The 19,679-nt window shown below is 34.0% G+C and overlaps 1 protein-coding gene across 1 annotated transcript; it reads right to left on the bottom strand.

Moving 5' to 3' along the window:
* Window positions 1-351: 351 nt before the first annotated feature.
* CYLC2 (cylicin 2) lies at window positions 352-18,746 on the bottom strand. The gene is given in 4 exon segments (NM_174303.2): window positions 352-2,040; window positions 4,002-4,123; window positions 5,431-5,471; window positions 18,676-18,746. Coding segments are annotated over 4 exon segments (1,383 nt in total). The 5' UTR covers window positions 18,693-18,746; the 3' UTR covers window positions 352-837.
* Between the last annotated feature and the right edge of the window lie 933 nt (window positions 18,747-19,679).

The following is a 19,679-nucleotide window of genomic DNA, read 5'->3' as shown; positions in this document are numbered from 1 at the left end:
TCTACTGGCACTTTAAAAACCTTCATTCATGTGGTGTCCCCACCACATTCTTAAATATTTCTTATGAAAATGTTCAAACCTGATGAAAATCTAATCAGATTACAGAGATTTTATAAGAATTATAAATTTAAACTCAAACCTTTAAGCTAGTTCAATTGATTTTTAATCTTATTTTATTTAAAAGGAAGCAAAACTAACTTACCAAGTATGTTTATCTTGTCTTGGAAGCAGAGTATTCAATATCCATCAACTTGTTTGTGGCTGATTATTCTTCAGAGATGGTATAGGCTCACAAAAAAGCAGTAATTTTTTTTCTTTTTCCTTTTTTTTTTTCCTTTTTTTTTTTTTTTTAGGAATGCTGTATTTGTGCTTATTTGAAAGTAGATTTTATGAAATTTGTTTGACTTCCCCTCACGACTTCTACGATTCTTTATTTAAATCTGTGGGTATTAACTTCAAGTTGTTTAAATCTATGTATTCAACATCTGTATCCATGATTTTTTTTTACTCCTTTGTTGATTTTGTTTCTTCCTTGTATCCATAGATTCAACATCATTAACTTCTACATTCTTATTTGAATATTCTTTTTGAATCTTTCTGGGGGTCTTTCTTTGAATCCTCATCTCCCCAAATTTTTTGTAACTAACCTCCAAGCCCTTTTAATGTTTTTCCTTATTTTTTTTAATGAAGCTTTTTTGAGTCCATCTTTTGAATTCTTCTTTCCTCCATTTTACAAATTATGTCATTAATTCTTTGGATACAACTTCCACTCATAGATGCAGTTTCAGACTACTAAAGTTGTTTCATCAAGTATGCTTTTGAATTATCATCCAAGGCCTACTTTCCCTTTTTGGCATCTTTCTTGGCATCTTTCTTGGCATCCTTCTTGGCATCCTTCTTGGCGTCCTTCTTGGCATCCTTCTTGGCTGAGTCCTTTGGTTCACTTTCTGCCTCACCAGGCTTCTTCTCATCTTTCTTTTCTTTTTTACTATCCTTCTTCTTTGCATCTTTTTTGTCCTTTGATTCATCACCTTTCTCACCTGCTTTCGTTGGATCTTTTTTCCCTGCCTTATCCTTCTTTGAATCTTTCTTTTCGCCTTCTGATTCTGTAGCAGACTCCTTGCCCTTCTTTGAACCTTTCTTATCTTTTTTGTCATCTTTCTTTGCATCTCCTTTATCACCTTCTGCCTTTGAATCAGACTCCTTGCCCTTCTTTGAACCTTTTTTACCTTTTTTGTCATCTTTCTTCGCATCTCCTTTTTCACCTTCTGATTCTGTAGCAGACTCCTTGCCCTTCTTTGAACCTTTTTTACCTTTTTTGTCATCTTTCTTCGCATCTCCTTTTTCACCTTCTGATTCTGTAGCAGACTCCTTGCCCTTCTTTGAACCTTTTTTACCTTTTTTGTCATCTTTCTTCGCATCTCCTTTTTCACCTTCTGATTCTGTAGCAGACTCCTTGCCCTTCTTTGAACCTTTTTTACCTTTTTTGTCATCTTTCTTCGCATCTCCTTTTTCACCTTCTGATTCTGTAGCAGACTCCTTGCCCTTTGAATCTTTCTTACTTTTTTTGGAATCTTTCTTTGCATCTCCTTTTTCACTTCCTGAATCTGAAGGAGTCTCCTTGCCCTTCTTTGAGCCCTTCCTATCTTTTTTAGCACCTTTCTCTGCACCTGCTTTTTCATCTTCAGATTCTGTTGCTGATTCCTTGCCCTTCTTTGAATCTTTTCTCTCTTTTTTTAAATCTTTCTTTTCATCTGGTTTCTCTTCTTTAGCTTTTGAAAGTTTCCTGGGTTTTTCCTTTGAAACTATGGACTCCGCTTCTGAATCTGATTTGTCCTTGTCTTCTTTGCTTTTCTTAACCTTCGGAGATGAAGGTTTTGCTGCCTGTTTAGCATCCTCCTGGGAGGGAGGAGTTTCTTTCTGGGGATGCCGACTCCTGGCAGCTAAATAAACAGATGGTCTCTCAGAAATTCTCATTAAAGAACGGTGCATCCATAAAGGTTGTTTACGATCTCCCCTTAACTTCTCTGCATCATATTTCTGAAATATGGGTTAGAATAATGATGAACAACTTGTGTGTGAATTACACAGCCCTTTTTACCAGATATTGAATGCATTCAACTTTGACCATGAAAAGATTTGGGGAAAGGAAGAAAAGTCACTCAGTGGTGTCCAACTCTTTGCGACCCCATGGACTGTAGCCTACCAGGCTCTTCCCTCCATGGGATTCTCCAGGCAAGAGTACTGGAGTGGGTTGCCATTTCCTTCTCCAGGGGATCTTCCCGACCCAGGGATCAAACCTAGATCTCCTGCATTCCAGGTAGACACTTTAACCTCTGAGCCACCAGGGAAGCAGATAAGTGGTAGTTTGCATAGTTTATTGTGCTTTTTAAAAAATTTTGTTCCTTGTTGTACTAAAGGACAGCCATATCTCATTTTAGGGCTAATTTTAATTTAGAGGACCTTCATAATTCCCTCAAGATTTATGTTAAAATTCTCAGAGACATCCATTTTCTAATGACGTATCAGAAGCTCTCTTCACAATCATGAGAGACCTTTTCTTTTTTTGAACTCTGTGTTCTTGAAGCTTGTTGGAATATCTTACCCACTTTCCATTTCTATGCTAACTCAAGAACTAATTATTCTCTAATATCTAAGAGTTTCATGTTCAAGTATATTCTGGTCTCTATTGTTACATTCAAGGTCTCTGGAAGTTTGAATGCTACCTGTGGTTAAAATTAAAAGCCTGGTACTCTTCTCCTTGACAAGATATAATTTGAACATCAGCTAAGAACCTGCAATAATGAAAGCAATAACCTTTCATTGACAACTAGTTTCTGCAGAATGGTATATTCTGTTTTCAACTCATAGTCAAATATTTTTAAAAACTTAATTGCAAAAGTAACACATTTTGGAAAGAATGTTAATGAATGATAAAACAAACAAGAAAGAAAGAAAAAAAAGCACATGAAAAAACAGAAGAAATTGGGTTACATCAATGAGTTGAAGATACATCATTTTGTGGAAACTTTTCTTGAAATTTTTCATATTCCATGATGATCCCAGAAACATTGGGAAATATTAATCTTCTAATGCTCAGAATTCTGAATTATATATTTCTGGAAATGGGAAAGCATTGAAACTTTCTCAGTGTATGATGTAACTCCATGATTCTAATGAAGGGATATCTCCAGCTGATGAATATTTTCTGAATGTTCATACTAACTGTAACATTAGGATATACAGATTTCTATGTTTCTTGGATACATATTTTCTGTAATGTGGTATTGCTGAACTAATATTTGATAGAAAATATGGGAATACTTTTTATACAGTGAAATGCAAATAAAATATAACTACTTTCTCCAAGTAGTAGAATTGAACTACCTTTAACTGTACTATTCATGAACTTCCCAGGTGGCATTAGTGGTAAATAATCTTCCTCCTAATTTAAGAGGCATAAGAGATGGAGGTTACCCGCGTTCCCCATCCTGAACCCTCCTCCCTCCTCCCTCCCCTAAAACTAATACAATATTGTAAAGTTTAAAAATAAAATAAAATTTAAAACCTGTTAAAAAAAAAAAAAGAGAGATGGAGGTTAGATCCCTGGGTTGGGAATATCCCCTGGAGAAGGGCATGGAAGTCCACTCTAGTATTCTTACCTGGAGAATCTCATGGACAGAGGAGTCCAGTGGGCCACAGTCCATAAGGTTGCAAAGAGTTAGACACGACTGAAATGACTTAACTCACATGTATGGTCCAGTATGCTATTTAAAAGCCTCATGTGAACTGAATCCAACTGAATTGTAAAATCCAATTGCTCAGTTGGACTAGTCTCATTTCAAGTGTTCAGTAGCAATACTGGAATTAGAATGTAAAGGTATAAAATACTTCCATCATCACGGAAATCCCATTGGTCAGCACTCATCTATAACATATACAAAATATTCATGATTTGAAGATTATTATGAGTAAAATTATATAACTTTTTCAATACTCACAGGACTTGTATTTTCTTGTAGTAGGGAAGGTTTTGATCTCCTTCTTTTTCCTGGCCTTGGTGGTTTGGGAAATACCAGGGCAAAATGTTGCTGATTCCATGATTTTTTGCTTAATTCACTGACTGAAATAAAAAAAAATAAGAATACATCTCAGAGTAAATAGAATTTTACCAGGTATAAAATGGCAGTAAGGTAATTATATGTAAATGAATAAATAAAAGATTCAAATTATGGTTTCATGCATTTGGTAATATTTAAAAATTTTTATTATTAATATGAGGAAATTAAATTTGATCATTTTAAAATTTTGACCAGCTTTATGGTTAGCTATATAGTCACTGTGAAACTAATATAGTCTGTCATGTAAATAGAAAGAAGCAGTTTTACTGTTTCCTCTTAATCCTTCTATCTCTCCATTCTAGATTTTTTTTTTAATACTCTTTTGGTTGGAATACAATTCTGTGGAGAACAGAAGATGTTGTAACTACTTCTGTAAATTCCAAAGCCCTTAGCACATTTCTTGTTTAAAATAATCAGTAAATATATGATTGAGTCTAAGATTCTCTTAATTATTAACCATTTTATAAGCTACAAGAATAAATGTTATATGCCCAAGAAGTGCAGTATTATAAGTGATATACTAATGAAGAAAATTGATAAGGAGTACCTACAGAATTATGATTATGATGGTTGAGTTACATAGAAACTATTAATATAAACAGTTAAAAACATTAAGGTTACCAGTGAGACCAGTGAAAGAGATATGTTCATTCAATTTAAATATGTACAAAACATGCTATATATGAGACTTGTCATTCTAAAGACGGAATCAGGATCAATGAGAAAATATGCAAAATGAAAGATGTGTTTAAGTTCAATATATGAGTTAAAATTGATTACTTGATATAAGAGAAGAAGAAGGAAATGGCAACCCACTCCAGTATCCTTGCCTGGAAAATCTCATGGACAGAGGAGCCTGGTGGGCTGCAGTCCATGGGGTTGCAAAGAGTCAGGCATGACTAAGCAACTAACACTTACTTACACTTCAACATCAGATTGATTGGCCTTGTCAAGTAATGAATTCTTTGTCAGTTATAAGTCTGGTACAAAGTATCAGGAATGTAGCAGAAGACATTTCTGACACAGATGAGAAGTTGTTTATCCATTCTTTACACTGCCTCTCATGTAAGATTTTCTGATTGTTTTGAGTTCTAACATGTAAATATGTCCTTCTTTATGTTGCTAAACATATTTACTTAATTTTCTTTGAATTAAAGACAAAATATCTTTAGAAGGTATTTACTGAACCCATCATAAAAGTGCTTGAAAAATTAAAAGTTGATTTTTAATAATGCTCCTTAACAGCTGTTGTTTTATCACTTACCCCTAAAATTACTTATACATTTTTTTAAAATGAACTCTTTCTTACCTGGAACGTAATTATCATATGCTCCAAAGTTTATTTTTTGGCTATTGAAATAAGAGGGAAAAGTTTTAATCAATTTATATAAAATCACTCTATTTAATGATCATTATTACACATAAACACTTGCCACTGCAAGCTAGAGAAATATTTTGCATTCTTAGATCTGTTTATTATGTAAGATTACTTCAACACAGAAAAATGTAGAGCAGTAAAATACGTGTTTTTAGCACAAACTTCAACATAATTAAAATAAGGTGGGTAAAGATTTTTCAGAAAAAACTCAATTGACATATCTTAAATATTGACATTTATGATTTATTTTTAATGTGAAACCATGAGTGAAATTTTCCCCACTTTGTGTTCCAAAGACTCTTAAAATTGAACTGTAAGACATTGTAAGAATTATAAGATATAGTCTTAAAAAGACTATGCCTAGGTAAGGCCAGATCCTCAAAATAATCTCAGAATTTAACCAAATCTAAATTAATAAATGGCAAACATGTTTTTCCATGAGATGCGTGTGTGTGTGTGTGTGTGTGTGTGTGTGTGTGTGTGTGTGTTGGCCAGTGGTTACCACAATTATTGATATGGATTTTGATGTTTTCAAGATAAATAAAACTGGTGTTATAAAGTAGTTTCTGTTTGTCTTAGCAGTATAAACACATGTTTATGCTCACAAAGAAACATTTTACATCTAATTCTTATTTTAACTAAGGCACATAATAAGATCTGTTAAAAGAATATATTTATACATTAGCCCATTATATTACAAAAATAAAGTCACTGATGATCATGAGTTTCAGTTTTACACACACACACAAACACACACACACACACAAACACACACATGCATACACCTAAAAACACACATGGCCACAAAGCATTTTACTTCTTTGACACTGCATAAATAATACTAATAAAATATAGTAAAAAAAAAAAAAAAGTATCTTGGTAGCTTCATTAAAATTTTAGTTCCCAGCACAAAACCTGGCACATGTTTGCCACTCTACAAAAATTTGAATGAATTAATTGAATAAAATTTAAGATGTATTGACTATTAAGTTATCTGACCTAGTATTTCTTGACTGGGGATGTGTATTAAAATTACTTGTCCTACTATATCTAAATTTCTAGGCTTAGATCTCGCCAATGTACATTTATATACTGGTGAATTTTTTTTATTTTCAATCATGGTTATAAACTTTTTTCCGTAAGTGCTCTGAAACAGAAAACACGTTATTATATATGAGATTTTAAAGTGGTACATAAGCCTGGTCCATGAAATTGTATGTAATCTTTGAGGAATATTCTTTGATCATAAAGCAATTGAATTAAAAACCAATAACAAAATTACAGTTGACCCTTGAACAACAAGGATTTGAACTCGTCAGTTCTGTTGCTCAGTCGTGTCCAACTCTTTTTGACTCCATTGACTCCAACATGCCAGGCTTCTCTCTCCATCACCAATTCCCAGCTTGCTTAAACTCATGTCCATTTAGTCAGTGATGCCATCTAACCATCTCATCCCCTGTTGTCCACTTATCTTCCTGCCTTCAGTCTTTCCCAGCATCAAGGTCTTTTCTAATGAGTCACATCTTCTCTCAGGTGGCGAAAGTATTGGAACTTCAGTTTCAGCATCAGTCCTTCCAATGAATATTCAGGACTGATTTCCTTTAGGATGGACTGGATTGATCTCCTTGCACTCCAAGGGACTCTGAAATCTTTTCCAACAATACAATTCAAAAGAATCAATTCTTCAGCTCTCAGCCTTCTTTATGGTACAACTCTCACATCCATACATGACTACTGGCTAGACGGACCTTGCTGGCAAAGTAATGTCTCTGCTTGTTTATATGCTGTCTAGGTTGGAAATAGGTGTCTTTTAAGGACCAGGACAAGGAACAGGTTAAGGACAAGGAACAAGTATCTTTTAATTTCATAGCTGCAGTCACCATCTGAAGATTTTTGGAGCACAAGAAAAAAAAAGTTTGTTACTGTTTCCATTGTTTCCCCATCTACTTGCTATGAAATGATGGGACTAGATGCCATGATCTTTGTTTTTTGAATGTTGAATTTTAAGCCAGATTTTTCACTCTCTTCTTTCACTTTCATCAAGAGGCTCTTTAGTTCCTCTTTGCTTTCTGCCATAAGGGTGATGTCATCTGTGTATTTGAGGTTATTGATATTTCTCCCAGCAATCTTGATACCAGCTTGGGCTTCCTCCAGCCCAGAATTTCACATGATGTACTCTGCATATAAGTTAAATAAGCAGGGTGACAATATACAGCCTTGATGTACTCCTTTCCCAATGTGGAACCATTCCTGTTGTTCAGTGTCAAGTTCTAACTGTTGCTTCTTGACCTGCATACAGCTTTCACATGAGGCAGATAAGGTGGTCTGGTATTCCCGTCTCTTGAAGAATTTCCCACAGTTTGCTGTGATCCACACAGTTAAAAGCTTTAGTGTAGTCAATGACGCAGAAATAGATGTTTTTCTGAAATTATCTTGCTTTTTCTATAATCCAACAGATGTTGGCAATTTAATATGTGCTTCCTCTGTCTTTTCTAATCCAGCTTGAACATCTGGAAGTTCATGGTTCATGTACTGTTGAAGTCTGGCTTGGAGAATTTTGAGCATTACTTTGCTAGCATGTGAGATGGATGCAATTGTGCAGTAGTTTGAACAGTCCTTGGCATTGCCTTTATTTGGGACTGGAATGAAAATTGACATTTTCCAGTCCTGTGGCCACTGCTGAGTTTTCCAAATTTGCTGGCATATTGAGTGCAGCACTTTCACCACATCAGGATTTGAAATTAGGATTTGAAATAACTCAGCTGGAATTCCATTACTTCCACTAACTTTGTTCATAGTGATGCTTCCTAAAGCCCACTTGACTTTGCACTCCAGGATGTCTGGCTCTAGGTGAGTGATCACACCATCATTGTTATCTGGGTCATTAAGATATTTTTTGTATAGTTCTTCTTTGTATTCTTGCCACTGCTTAATATCTTCTGCTTCTGTTAGGTCCATACCGTTTCTCTCTTTTATTGAGCCCATCTTTGCATGAAATGTTCCCTTAATGTGTCTAATTTTTGAAGAGATCTCTAGTCTTTCCCATTTTGTTGTTCTCCTCTATTTCTTTGTACTGATTACTGAGGAAGGCTTTCTTATTTCTCCTTGCTATTCTTTGGAACTCTGCATGCAGATGGTGTATTTTTGCTTTTCTCCTTTGCCTTTTGCTTCTCTTCTTTTCTTAGCTATTTGTAAGGCCTCCTCAGACAACCATTTTGAATTTTTGCTTTCTTTTTCTTGGGGATGCACTTGATCACTGCCTCCTGTACTTTTAGAATTTACTTTTAGGATTTGAAAAAAGTGTTCACATAGTTACTTGATACTTACAGGGGAACTTAATTGATATTTGTAGAACATTCCATCATAAGCAGAAGAATGCATTTTTTCCCCAATGTACATGGAACATTCCTCAGGATTGATCATATTTTGGGTGTCAAAATGAGCCTTGATTAATTTAAGAAAGTTGAAATCAAGCATATTTCTGACCACAAGTCTATGACATTAGTAATCAATTTTTTTAAAAAGCCTAAAAAACATAAACATGTAGAGACTAAAAAAAAAACTGCTACTAAACAATCAGTTGATCATTGAAGAAATCAAAGAGAAAATTAAAAAATACCTAGAGACAAATGACAATGAGAGCATCACAGTTCAAAACCTATGAGACAGAGCAAAAGCAGTTCTCAGAGGAAAGTTTATAACAATACAATCTTACCTGAGGCAACAAGAAAAATCTCTAATAAACAACCCAATCTTACCCTAAAGTAACTAAAGAAGTAACTAAACCCAAAATTAGTAGGACAAAAGTCATAAAGATAACAGGATAAATAAACGAAATATAGATGAAAATACAATAGAAAACATTAATGAATCTAAAAGCTGGTTCTTTGAAAAGATAAACAAAATTGATAAACTGTTAGTGAGACTCATCAAGAGAAAAAGGAAGAGGACCCAAATCAATAAAATAGCAAATGAAAAAGAAGTTAGAGCTGACATTAAAGAAATACAAAATATCATAATAGACTACTGATGGCATTATATACCAATAAAATGGACAAACTAGAAGAAATGGACAAATTCTTAGACAATTACAATCTCCCAAGACTGAACTAGGAAGAAATAGAAAATATGAACAGACCAATCACAAGTACTGAATTTGAAACTGTGATTTATAAATTCCCAGCAAACAAAAGTCCAGGACCAGATGGTTTCACAGGCCAAGTCTCTCAAATATTTAGAGTACAGTTGGTGGGTTGTCATTTCCTTCTTCAGGGGATCTTTCTGACCCAGGGATTGAACCCATATCACCTGCATTGGCAGGTGGATTCTTTGCCACTGAGTCACCAGGGAAACCATCCTTCTGAAACTATTCAAAAAAAAAAAAAAAATACAGAGGAAGGAACATTCCAAAGTTCATTCAATGAGGCCACCATCACCATGATGCCAAAACCAAAGACACTACAAAAAATAGAAAATTACAGGCCAATAAATTGATGAATATAGATGCAAAAATTCTCAACAAAATACTAGCAAATGAAATCCCTTCAGTACATTAAAGGATCATCAGTTCAGTTCAGTTCAGTCGCTCAGTCATGTCCGACTCTTTGTGACCCCATGAACTGCAGCACGCCAGGCCTCCCTGTCCATCACCAACTCCTGGAGTTCACTCAAACTCACTTCCATCGAGTCAGTGATGCCATCCAGCCATCTCATCCTCTGTCGTCCCCTTCTCTTCCTGCCCCCAATCCCTCCCAGCATCAGAGTCTTTTCCAATGAGTCAACTCTTCTCATGAGGTGGCCAAAGTACTGGAGTTTCAGCTTTAGCATCATTCCTTCCAAAGAACACCCAGGGCTGATCTCCTTTAGAATAGATTGATTGGATCTCCTTGCAATCCAAGGGACTCTCAAGAGTCTTCTCCAACACCACAGTTCAAAAGCATCAATTCTTTGGCGTTCAGCTTTCTTCACAGTCCAACTCTCACATCCATACATGACCACTGGATCAACCATAGACTTGACTAGATGGACCTTTGTTGGCAAAGTAAAGTCTCTGCTAAAAGGACATACACCCCTTATTAAGTAGGATTTATCCCGAGAATACAAGCAGTTTTCTATATCCACAAATCAATTAGTATGTTACACCACAATAACACATTGAAGACTAAAAACCATATGATCATCTCAATAGATGATAAAAAGCTTTTGACCAAATTCAACAAGCATTTATGATAAAAACTCTCCAGAAAGTGGGCAATGAGGGCACATGCCTCAACATAATAAAGGCTACATATTTCAGAACTACAATTAACATCATACTCAATGTTGAAAAGCTCGAAAGCATTTCCTCTAATCTGTGATGAAGAATCAAGAATATGCAATGGAGAAGACACAGTCTTTTCAATAAATGATTCTGGGAGAACTGGACTGCTACATGTAAAAAAATGAAATTAAAACATCTGATCACACCATACACATGAACAAACTCAGAATGGATTAAAGACCTAAATCTGAGACTGGATACTATAAAACTCTTAGAAGAAAACTCTTAGAAGTCCACAGTATATTACAATGCTTTTTGACATAAATTGCAGCAATATATTTTTGGTCCATCTCCTAGAATAATGTAAATAAAAATAAACAAATGTCACCTAATTATGCTCAAATATTTTTCACAGCAAAAGAAACCATAAACAAAAAGAAAATAAAATCTACAGAATGGGAGAAAATATTTGCAAACAATGCATCCAAGAAGCGATTAATCTCCAAAATTTACAAACAGCACACTCAGCTCAATGCCAAAAGAATGAATAACCCAATCTAAAAGTGAGCAGAAGACCTAAATAGACATTTCTCTAAAGAAGACATAGAGATGTCCAAAAGACACGTGGAAAGATGCTCACCTTCACTAATTATTAGAGAAATGCAAGTGATAACTACAATGAGATCACCTCATAGCAGTCAGAATGGCCATCATCAAAAAGTCTACAAACAATAAATGCTGGAGAGAATGTGGCAAAAAGGGAACCCACCTACACTGTTGGTGGAAATGTTAATTGGTATAGCCAGTATGGAGAACAGTATAAAGGTTCCTGAAACAAACTAAAAATAAAGCTATCATATGATTCAACAATCCCACTCCTGGGCATATATCTGAAGGAAAACATGGTTTCGAAGTGTACATGCACCCCATTGTTTATTGCAGCATTGTTTACAATAAGCAAGACATGGAAGCAGCCTATATGTCAATTGATGAAGGAATGGATAAAAAAGATATGGTACACATATACAATGGAATATTAGTCATTAAAAAGAATGAAATAATGCCATTTGTTAACAACATGGATGGACCTGGAAATTGTCATATTAAGTATGTTAGATAATGATAAACATCATAATCACTTATATGTGGAATCTTAATAAAAAGATACAAATGAACTTATTTACAAAGCAGAAAGGAACTCACAGACTTAAAAACAAACTTTAGTAGGGGGATGAATAAATTGGGTTCCTGGGTTGCCATATACATACTACTGTATTTAAAAGTAGATAACAAACAGGAACCTACACTATAGTACAAGAAACCTTGATCAATATTCTGAAATAACCTCAATGGGAAATGTATTTGAAAAAGAGTTGGTCCATGTATATGTATAACTGAGTTACTTTGTTGTATCCCCGAAACCTGCAAATCAGCTTTATTCCAATATAAAATGATAATTTTAAAAAATTAGAGCAAATATAAAAATCCAATGTTTGCTTTTTGAAAAGGTTATTAAAATAAATATATTGACTTTTAAGAAGATTGATTAGAAAAAGAGAATACACAGATTACCAGTATCAGGACAGATGAAGGTTTTATAATTATATATATTTTAAAGAATAATAAGGTATATCAGTAATAATTTTACTACAGTAAATTGAACAACTTAAGTGAAATAGATGAGCTCCTTGTAAAATTTGTTTATTTACCAATAAGTGTGTTAGTCTCTCAGCCGTGTCCAACACTTTGCAACCCCATGGACTATAGCCCACCAGGCTCCTCTATCCATAAAATTTTCCAGGCAAGGATACTGGAGTGGGTTCCCTTCTCCAGGATTGTTTACCAGTACTAACACTCAATGAAAAAATAAAACAGTGAATAGTCCAATAACTATTAAATAAATTTCATCTATTATCTTAAAGCTTCCCAGAAAGCAAAGCCCAGGCTCATAGCATTTTATTGATAAATCAAATTTAAAACTTAAGGAAAAAATACTAACTCTACACAATTTTTTCAGAAACAAGAAGGAGCAGAGGTTTATACCCATTCTTGAGACTGATATAAAGAACAGTCATCAAAATGTCTCAAGAACATTACTAGAAATGTATATTACAGACTAATACTATGCATTATTACAGACAAAATTCCTTAACGATTTCTTATTCTTGCTGAACAATATGTAATATACATAAAGTCTAATACATCATGATCATTGAGGTTTACTCTCTGGAATGTAAATATGTTAGTTTAAGGTATATGAATTAATCAGTGTAATTACCTCAAAAAATATAAGAAAATCATCTTGATCATCTCAAAATATTTAGAAGTTTTGAAAAAAAGTAACATTCATTCATGATTAAAGAGTCTGAGAAAACAAAAAATAGAACACATCTTCCTCAAATTGATAAATGAGTCTAGACAGTACTTACTATTAAAATTTAATTAATGGTGGAATATTGACTGTCTTTCCTCTAAAATCTGTAAACAAGTTATGGATATTCACTTCATTCCTGCATTTTAACCTAGACCCTGTTTTGTTCTATAAGGCACTAAAAACATTAAGACTGGACAGGAAGCAAAATGGTCTTTATTCACAGAGCGCATGATTGAGTAAATACTATATTGAATGACAGCTAAAAAATAATTATTTAGAGATATTTAGTGAATGTAATAAGATCATATAAGTTCTAATTATATAAATTAATTATATATTTATAATTATAAAAGAATTTACATTTAAAGAAACAATAGAATATAACTTGTAATAAATTCTTTTAAAATAATTTTATTGAAATATATGGACCTATGTAAAGAAACAAAAAAATAAATAAATAAATCCTCTGGGAAATGAAAGATGAAAAGGAAAAAATTATACATGTAAAAATATATATTTCTCTGATTAGAAATAAAAGAACCCTTTTCTCTAATTAAAAATAAAAGAACCATTTAAACCCACTAGAATACCTAAAGTTTTAAGGATTAATGACACCAGTCATCAGCTACAATACAATATAGAGCATCTGACATGTTCATCATCAATGATGGATATGCAAATAGTACTATCAATTTTGAATGTAATTTGATATTTTAAAATAAAATTAAGCATACACATGTTTTATGGTTCAATATTTTCATTAGTAGCTTACCCAAGAGAATTCTACCAAAAACTTGGGGAAAATATTTATAGCAGCTTTATTTGTAAGAACCCAAAACTGAAGTACCCCATAATAATCAAAAACTAAAGCAATCATTTGGGGAATGGGTAAACTAAATACAGTGTATCCATGTAATGGAATACTACTCAGCAATGAAGAGGAATGAATTACTAGTGTATGCAACATGGATGATTCAAAAAAGTGCTATACTGAAAGAAAAAAAAAATTCCAGAAGCCAAAAATTACAGCGTATATATGTTATGATTTAATTTGTATGATTTTCAGGAATAGGAAAGATTTTCAATGGTAACTTAGCAGCCATTTATGAAGAGGGGAGGAATGGACTGAGTATAAACTGGCAAAATGTAACTTAATGATATGGTTGAAATTCCTGTTTCTTAAGGTTGGCTAGGTTAGGGTTAACGACAATTCAATGCATTTAATTTTGTTTTTACTGAAGAGAATTTATAGGACCCCAAAATAGCAATGATCCAAATATCATAGTTCTCACTCACTATGTAAATTTACACACATCATAAGCAGTTAAATCAATTTACTATTTTAGGACTCGATAGTCCCCCTAAGTCTGGTTCCGCTAGTAATCAAATCTCTCTCCTTGCCTCTCTGTAACAGTCAAGAAACTTGTTTAGACCAGGATGTATTCAGATTTAATTTTTGAAGTTTCTTATGGAAAAAAACAGAAAACAAAAAAAACCACAAACTGCCAGTATATGTTTTAATAGGTTTTATTTAAAAACCATTTTTATGTGACTATAAATTTATTTCTATCCTTCATTAAAGAAGTCCCTCAAAAGTTTGGAAATGGTCTAATTTAATTACTTTAAAAAGATGAAACATGATATTTAAGTCGAAAGACTGTTATTTTGTGATACGATTAGTGTTTGAATTAAGGTCTTTGAAGCTTTATATATATATTAAGATCTTTGGGCTTCCCTGGAGGCTCGGATAGTAAACAATCCACCTATAATGCGGGAGATGCAAGTTTCATCTCAGGGTAGGGAAAATCTCCTGGAGGAAGAGAGTATGGCAACCCACTCCAGTATTCTTGCCTGGAGAATCCCCATGGACAGAGAAGCCTGGTAGAGTCCTCCATAGGGTCACAAAGAGTTGGATACAACTGAAGCAACTTAGTGCACGTGTACGCACGCTCACTCACTCACACACACACACACACACACACACACGATGTATTATACATACATACAGCGTAACTAATACTTCATCTTAACTAAGATTAAATGGAACACAGAAGTCACAAATCGATCTTTACTTCCAATCCACATATCTAATTGTTAGAAAAAAGTTTGAGTATCTGTGAGCTTTTTTATGTGAAGAAGATAGACATTGTCAGCATTAGGGAATATAATATGTTCAGGACTTAACAAAGGGAAGCTAGCTTTAGATTTTCCTGAATAAAAGGTTGAGATCCCAAACTAGGAGACATGAGGAGATCATATGTTAAGAGAAAAATCTGTTTCTATATTACCACTGTAAATTGTACTTTATTAAAGGATTACACATTGAACCAAGTTTGTAGGATTTAGTTTTGGTCTGGAAACTTAATATAAGAACAAAATACACCTGCTTTTACTTTTTCCTTTAATAGTATCTCTGTTTGGAAATAATTATAAAAATGAATAATAAATTCATGGGGTAAGGACTCTCAATAATGTGATATTGCCTCCAATTTCATTTTGTTGAAGTCTTTTTATGTTATAGTAGATGTACAATTTTAAAGGTTATATTCCATTTCCATTTACACTTATTATAAAATATTGGCTATATTCACTATATTTTACAATATATCATTGTAGCTTATTTATACTAGTTTGTGCAACTCTTATTACCTCCCTCTTTATTGCCCCTCCTCACTTCCCCGTCCCCACTGGTAGCCACAGGTTTATCTTCTGTATTTCTGAGTCTGTTTCTTGTTTGTTATATTCACTAGTTTGTTTTATTTTTTTTAGGTTCTATGTGTGATATCATGCAGTATTTTCCTTTCTTTAACTTATTTTACTTAACAAAACATTCTTCAAGTCCATCTATTTTGTTAGAGTAGCACAATTTCATTCTTTTTTATGGCTGAGCCATATTCTATTTCATATATATATGAAATACATATATGTGTGTATATACATAAATATATAAATGAGCACAAGTCAGACATGTGTTCAGTTGTGTCTGACTCTTTGCAGCCCATGGACTATAATCCACCAGGCTCCCCTGTCTGTGGGATTCTCCAGGCAAGAACACTGGAGTTCTTCACCATTTCCTTCTCCTTATGTATAATAATATGTACATATATATAGTGGCTTACCGAGTACCACCACAGTGGTAAAGAATCTGCCTGCCAATTGAGGAGACACAAGCGACACAGGTTTGATCTCTGGATCAGGAAGATCCCTTGGAGTAGGAAATAGCAACCCACTCCAGTATTCTTGCCTAGAAAATTTCATGGACAGAGGAGCCTGGCAGGCTATAGTCCATTGGGTCACAAAAAATCAGATGTGACAGAGATGTGGCATATATATCATCTTTATCCATTCATCTGTTGATGGATATTTACATTGCTTCCATATCTTGGTGCCTGCAGTTCCATTTGAAATGCCCATAGACAGCCTTTATGTGAGAATATCCCAATGTATCCAGTCAACAGGTGCTGGATTTTGGAGTTCTGTATCAATTGCATAGTAAACAAGGGCACAAAAGACTTAGCAAAAAGTTTTCCCGGGATTGGCAGGGGCCTGAGTCAATCTTGTATTTGCAGAGGTGTCTCTAAATAAAGGCAAATGTCAAGAGCCACATGGGACTTTCTTGGTGACGGATGGCTCTTAGTGCGCGCGCACACGCACACACACACACACACACACACACACACTTGCTGATACTGACAACTAGTGGGTAAGAATACTGCTGCACATCTTACAATACACAGGACTCCCATTCCTCCCTGCACCCCCTACCCCATCTTCAACTCCAAGAAAAGAGTTATCCCTCCTAAAATGTCAACTGTACCAAGGTTGGTAAACCCTGTTCTATATATCAAGGTGAATCTCTAGGCCAAGAGAGTAAGAAAGAACTTATTAATGCAATGTAAGGAAGAGAGAGATAAAATGCACAATGGATATGAGATGTGGAAGCTAAGGCTAGAAGTTTTTTGAAGTTCACATTTTTAGATACCATATGTAATGCCAAATTTTGGGGAAAACCTCTCCACTTCCTTCAGATGTCCTATACAGACTTAAAATTAGTAATGGAAGGGTAGAGTTGACTGACACAACCTGAATTAGAGGCGAAAGCAAGATGAGGTAAAACTCTTCAGGTTCGGATGAATAAAGATACTAAAGAAGAATGAATGGGAGGAAGGCATAGTGAGCTCGATGAGGAGAATTTTATTTATCAGGGACAAAGTTGGTAGTCATGGAATAGAAATGTAAGCCTAATATTAAGTTCCTATCATTGCCAGACAAATTCAGAGGAATGACAAAGTAGAAATTTATTTTCTGCATTTCAAAATGAGAATGAGAACTTGCCACTTGAGACAGAAGGTATATGATAATTTTATTAAGGATTTTTGTATGTCATTGGCCAAAAATGAAGCTATTTGATTATGAATTCAACCACACTTTTATTCTATAATAGCACAAGTGTTTTGGGGTTACAGTAGAAACCAACATTATAAAAATATTCCTAAAACCAAAAATAAAATTTTTAACCATTATGGTGAAATTCTTTGAAAGCTACACAATGCTCATGATAATAATAACATCAGTATTTTATTGCACTGAAACATTTTAAAGAAATTACAATATAATGTTGTTCTGTCATGGTGTATGCCTGAGCAGAGATTACTGTGAAATAGTCAGCAAGTCACCCAACATCTAAAAAGCAATCATGACAATTATAAACATTTTGCCAAAGATTTTCCTTTAAAGTAGTGATTGTATTATAAAGAGGTAGGCACAGGGAAGCCTGTTTTATTTTCAAGATTTGTGTTTTATCTTTCCTTTAACAGTAGTGTCCAAAGAAAACCCAATTACACTCTCCTTTATATTTCAGAGTTACATGCCTTTGCCTTTGTTCCATGTCTTCACAGTAAAAAAAAAAAAAAAAAAAGCTTTAAATAATTGAAAAGTTTTATTTTTCTAGCTCATTTTAACACAAGATAATTTAAGGATAAGCATGCTATTATCATCCTAGGTCTGGATAATCTGCTTCTAATTGCAAAGTACTTTTGCATACTCAGTATTTCTCGAGGAGATACATTTAGTGTTTAATTGTTCTTTATGTTGGGCTGTGCCACTTACTGCCAAAGTTTTCGCACCCTTGACCTATGTCCCCTAAATTTCAGTAACATTCCTTAGTCACTGTGACAAAGAATATGTTCCCATAAATTTCCAAATGGCCTCTAAGGAGATGATAGTTCTCTGAATATCAATCATGTATTCTTTCATTTTATATGATCCAAAATACAATATACTAAAAAATGAAGAATCACATTGAAAAAGAATTATCCATTGTCATATATATATTTTTTACTTAAGTGAATGAACTAGTTAAGTCTTGGATCAAAATGACTTATGATGCTGCTTGAGAACAGAAGTGTCTACTAAACACATGCTCTCTGTCACTGGAATAAAATAATATAGCAAACATCTCTTTACACTGAAGAGAATAAATGTAAAGCTAACTAGAGCATTTCAGTTATTTTAAAAGATAAAATTTGACAAGAGGACTTACAATCTTGGTACAGACATTTCCCCCACCTATGATTTTCCAGGACTTAAGCATTGTGAGTTCAAATTAGTGATGCTAAGTGGTGACATCATAAAGAGCCAAGAACCCTGAGAGTTAAAGGAAAAAAAAAAACAAAAAACAAAAGGAGCCACTTCTACTTGTGTTTTATGTTTTCTACTACTCAGTCTAATATTGGTGTTTACTTTCATAAACATTTACTGACTAAATGGTTTTAAAATAACCCATTGATTTACATCTTAATAAAAATTGTTGTAGTTTTTCATATAGGCTTAATTTATTGGATGACATGACAGAAGTATGAATCTAAACATCTATCTGTTAAGCTTGGTTGTAATCCTAACTTCCCTGACATTCATATGTCTTTTGTTAAATCCTTTGCATAACCTTACATTGCCTTTTACTTTTGTAACCTTATTGGTTGCTCACGGATACAAGTTTTTAAAGACTTGCGCTTATGCTTAGTTGCTCAGTCATGTCAGACTCTTTGTGACCCTATGGACCACAGTTCATAAGGCTCCTCTGTCCATGCAGATTCTCCAGGCAAGAATACTGGAGTGGGTTGCTGTGCCCTCCTCTAAGGGATCTTCCCAACCCAGGGATCTAACCCAGGTCTTTCACCTCGCAGGCAGCTTCTTTACTGTCTGAGCCACCAGGGAAGCCTTAAAGAAGTCTAGGTGCTTATTAATATTATCAACTTATAGATAGAGCTGAGTTAGAAAATTTTAATTCTACCTACCAGTCCATCCAACTAATATATATGAATAAAAATACTATACAGAATAGTATTTGCATAAGTTGCCATTATTTAGCTCCTCAGGGAATTTCAGCTGACTTTCTTTCCCCCAAAATTATATACATATATATAATTTTTGAATCAATAATAAAATTGTTTTGATTTCTGCTCTACAAGAAAGTAGTTCACATTCTTTTGCATTATGGATTATCACAGGATATTGGATACAGTTTCCTAGTGCTATACAGTTAGG

Source organism: Bos taurus, chromosome 8, assembly GCF_002263795.3.
Source record: "Bos taurus isolate L1 Dominette 01449 registration number 42190680 breed Hereford chromosome 8, ARS-UCD2.0, whole genome shotgun sequence".
NCBI lineage: Eukaryota > Metazoa > Chordata > Mammalia > Artiodactyla > Bovidae > Bos > Bos taurus.
Note: the sequence above shows the minus strand (reverse complement) of the source record. Positions and strands in the feature narration are given on the sequence as shown.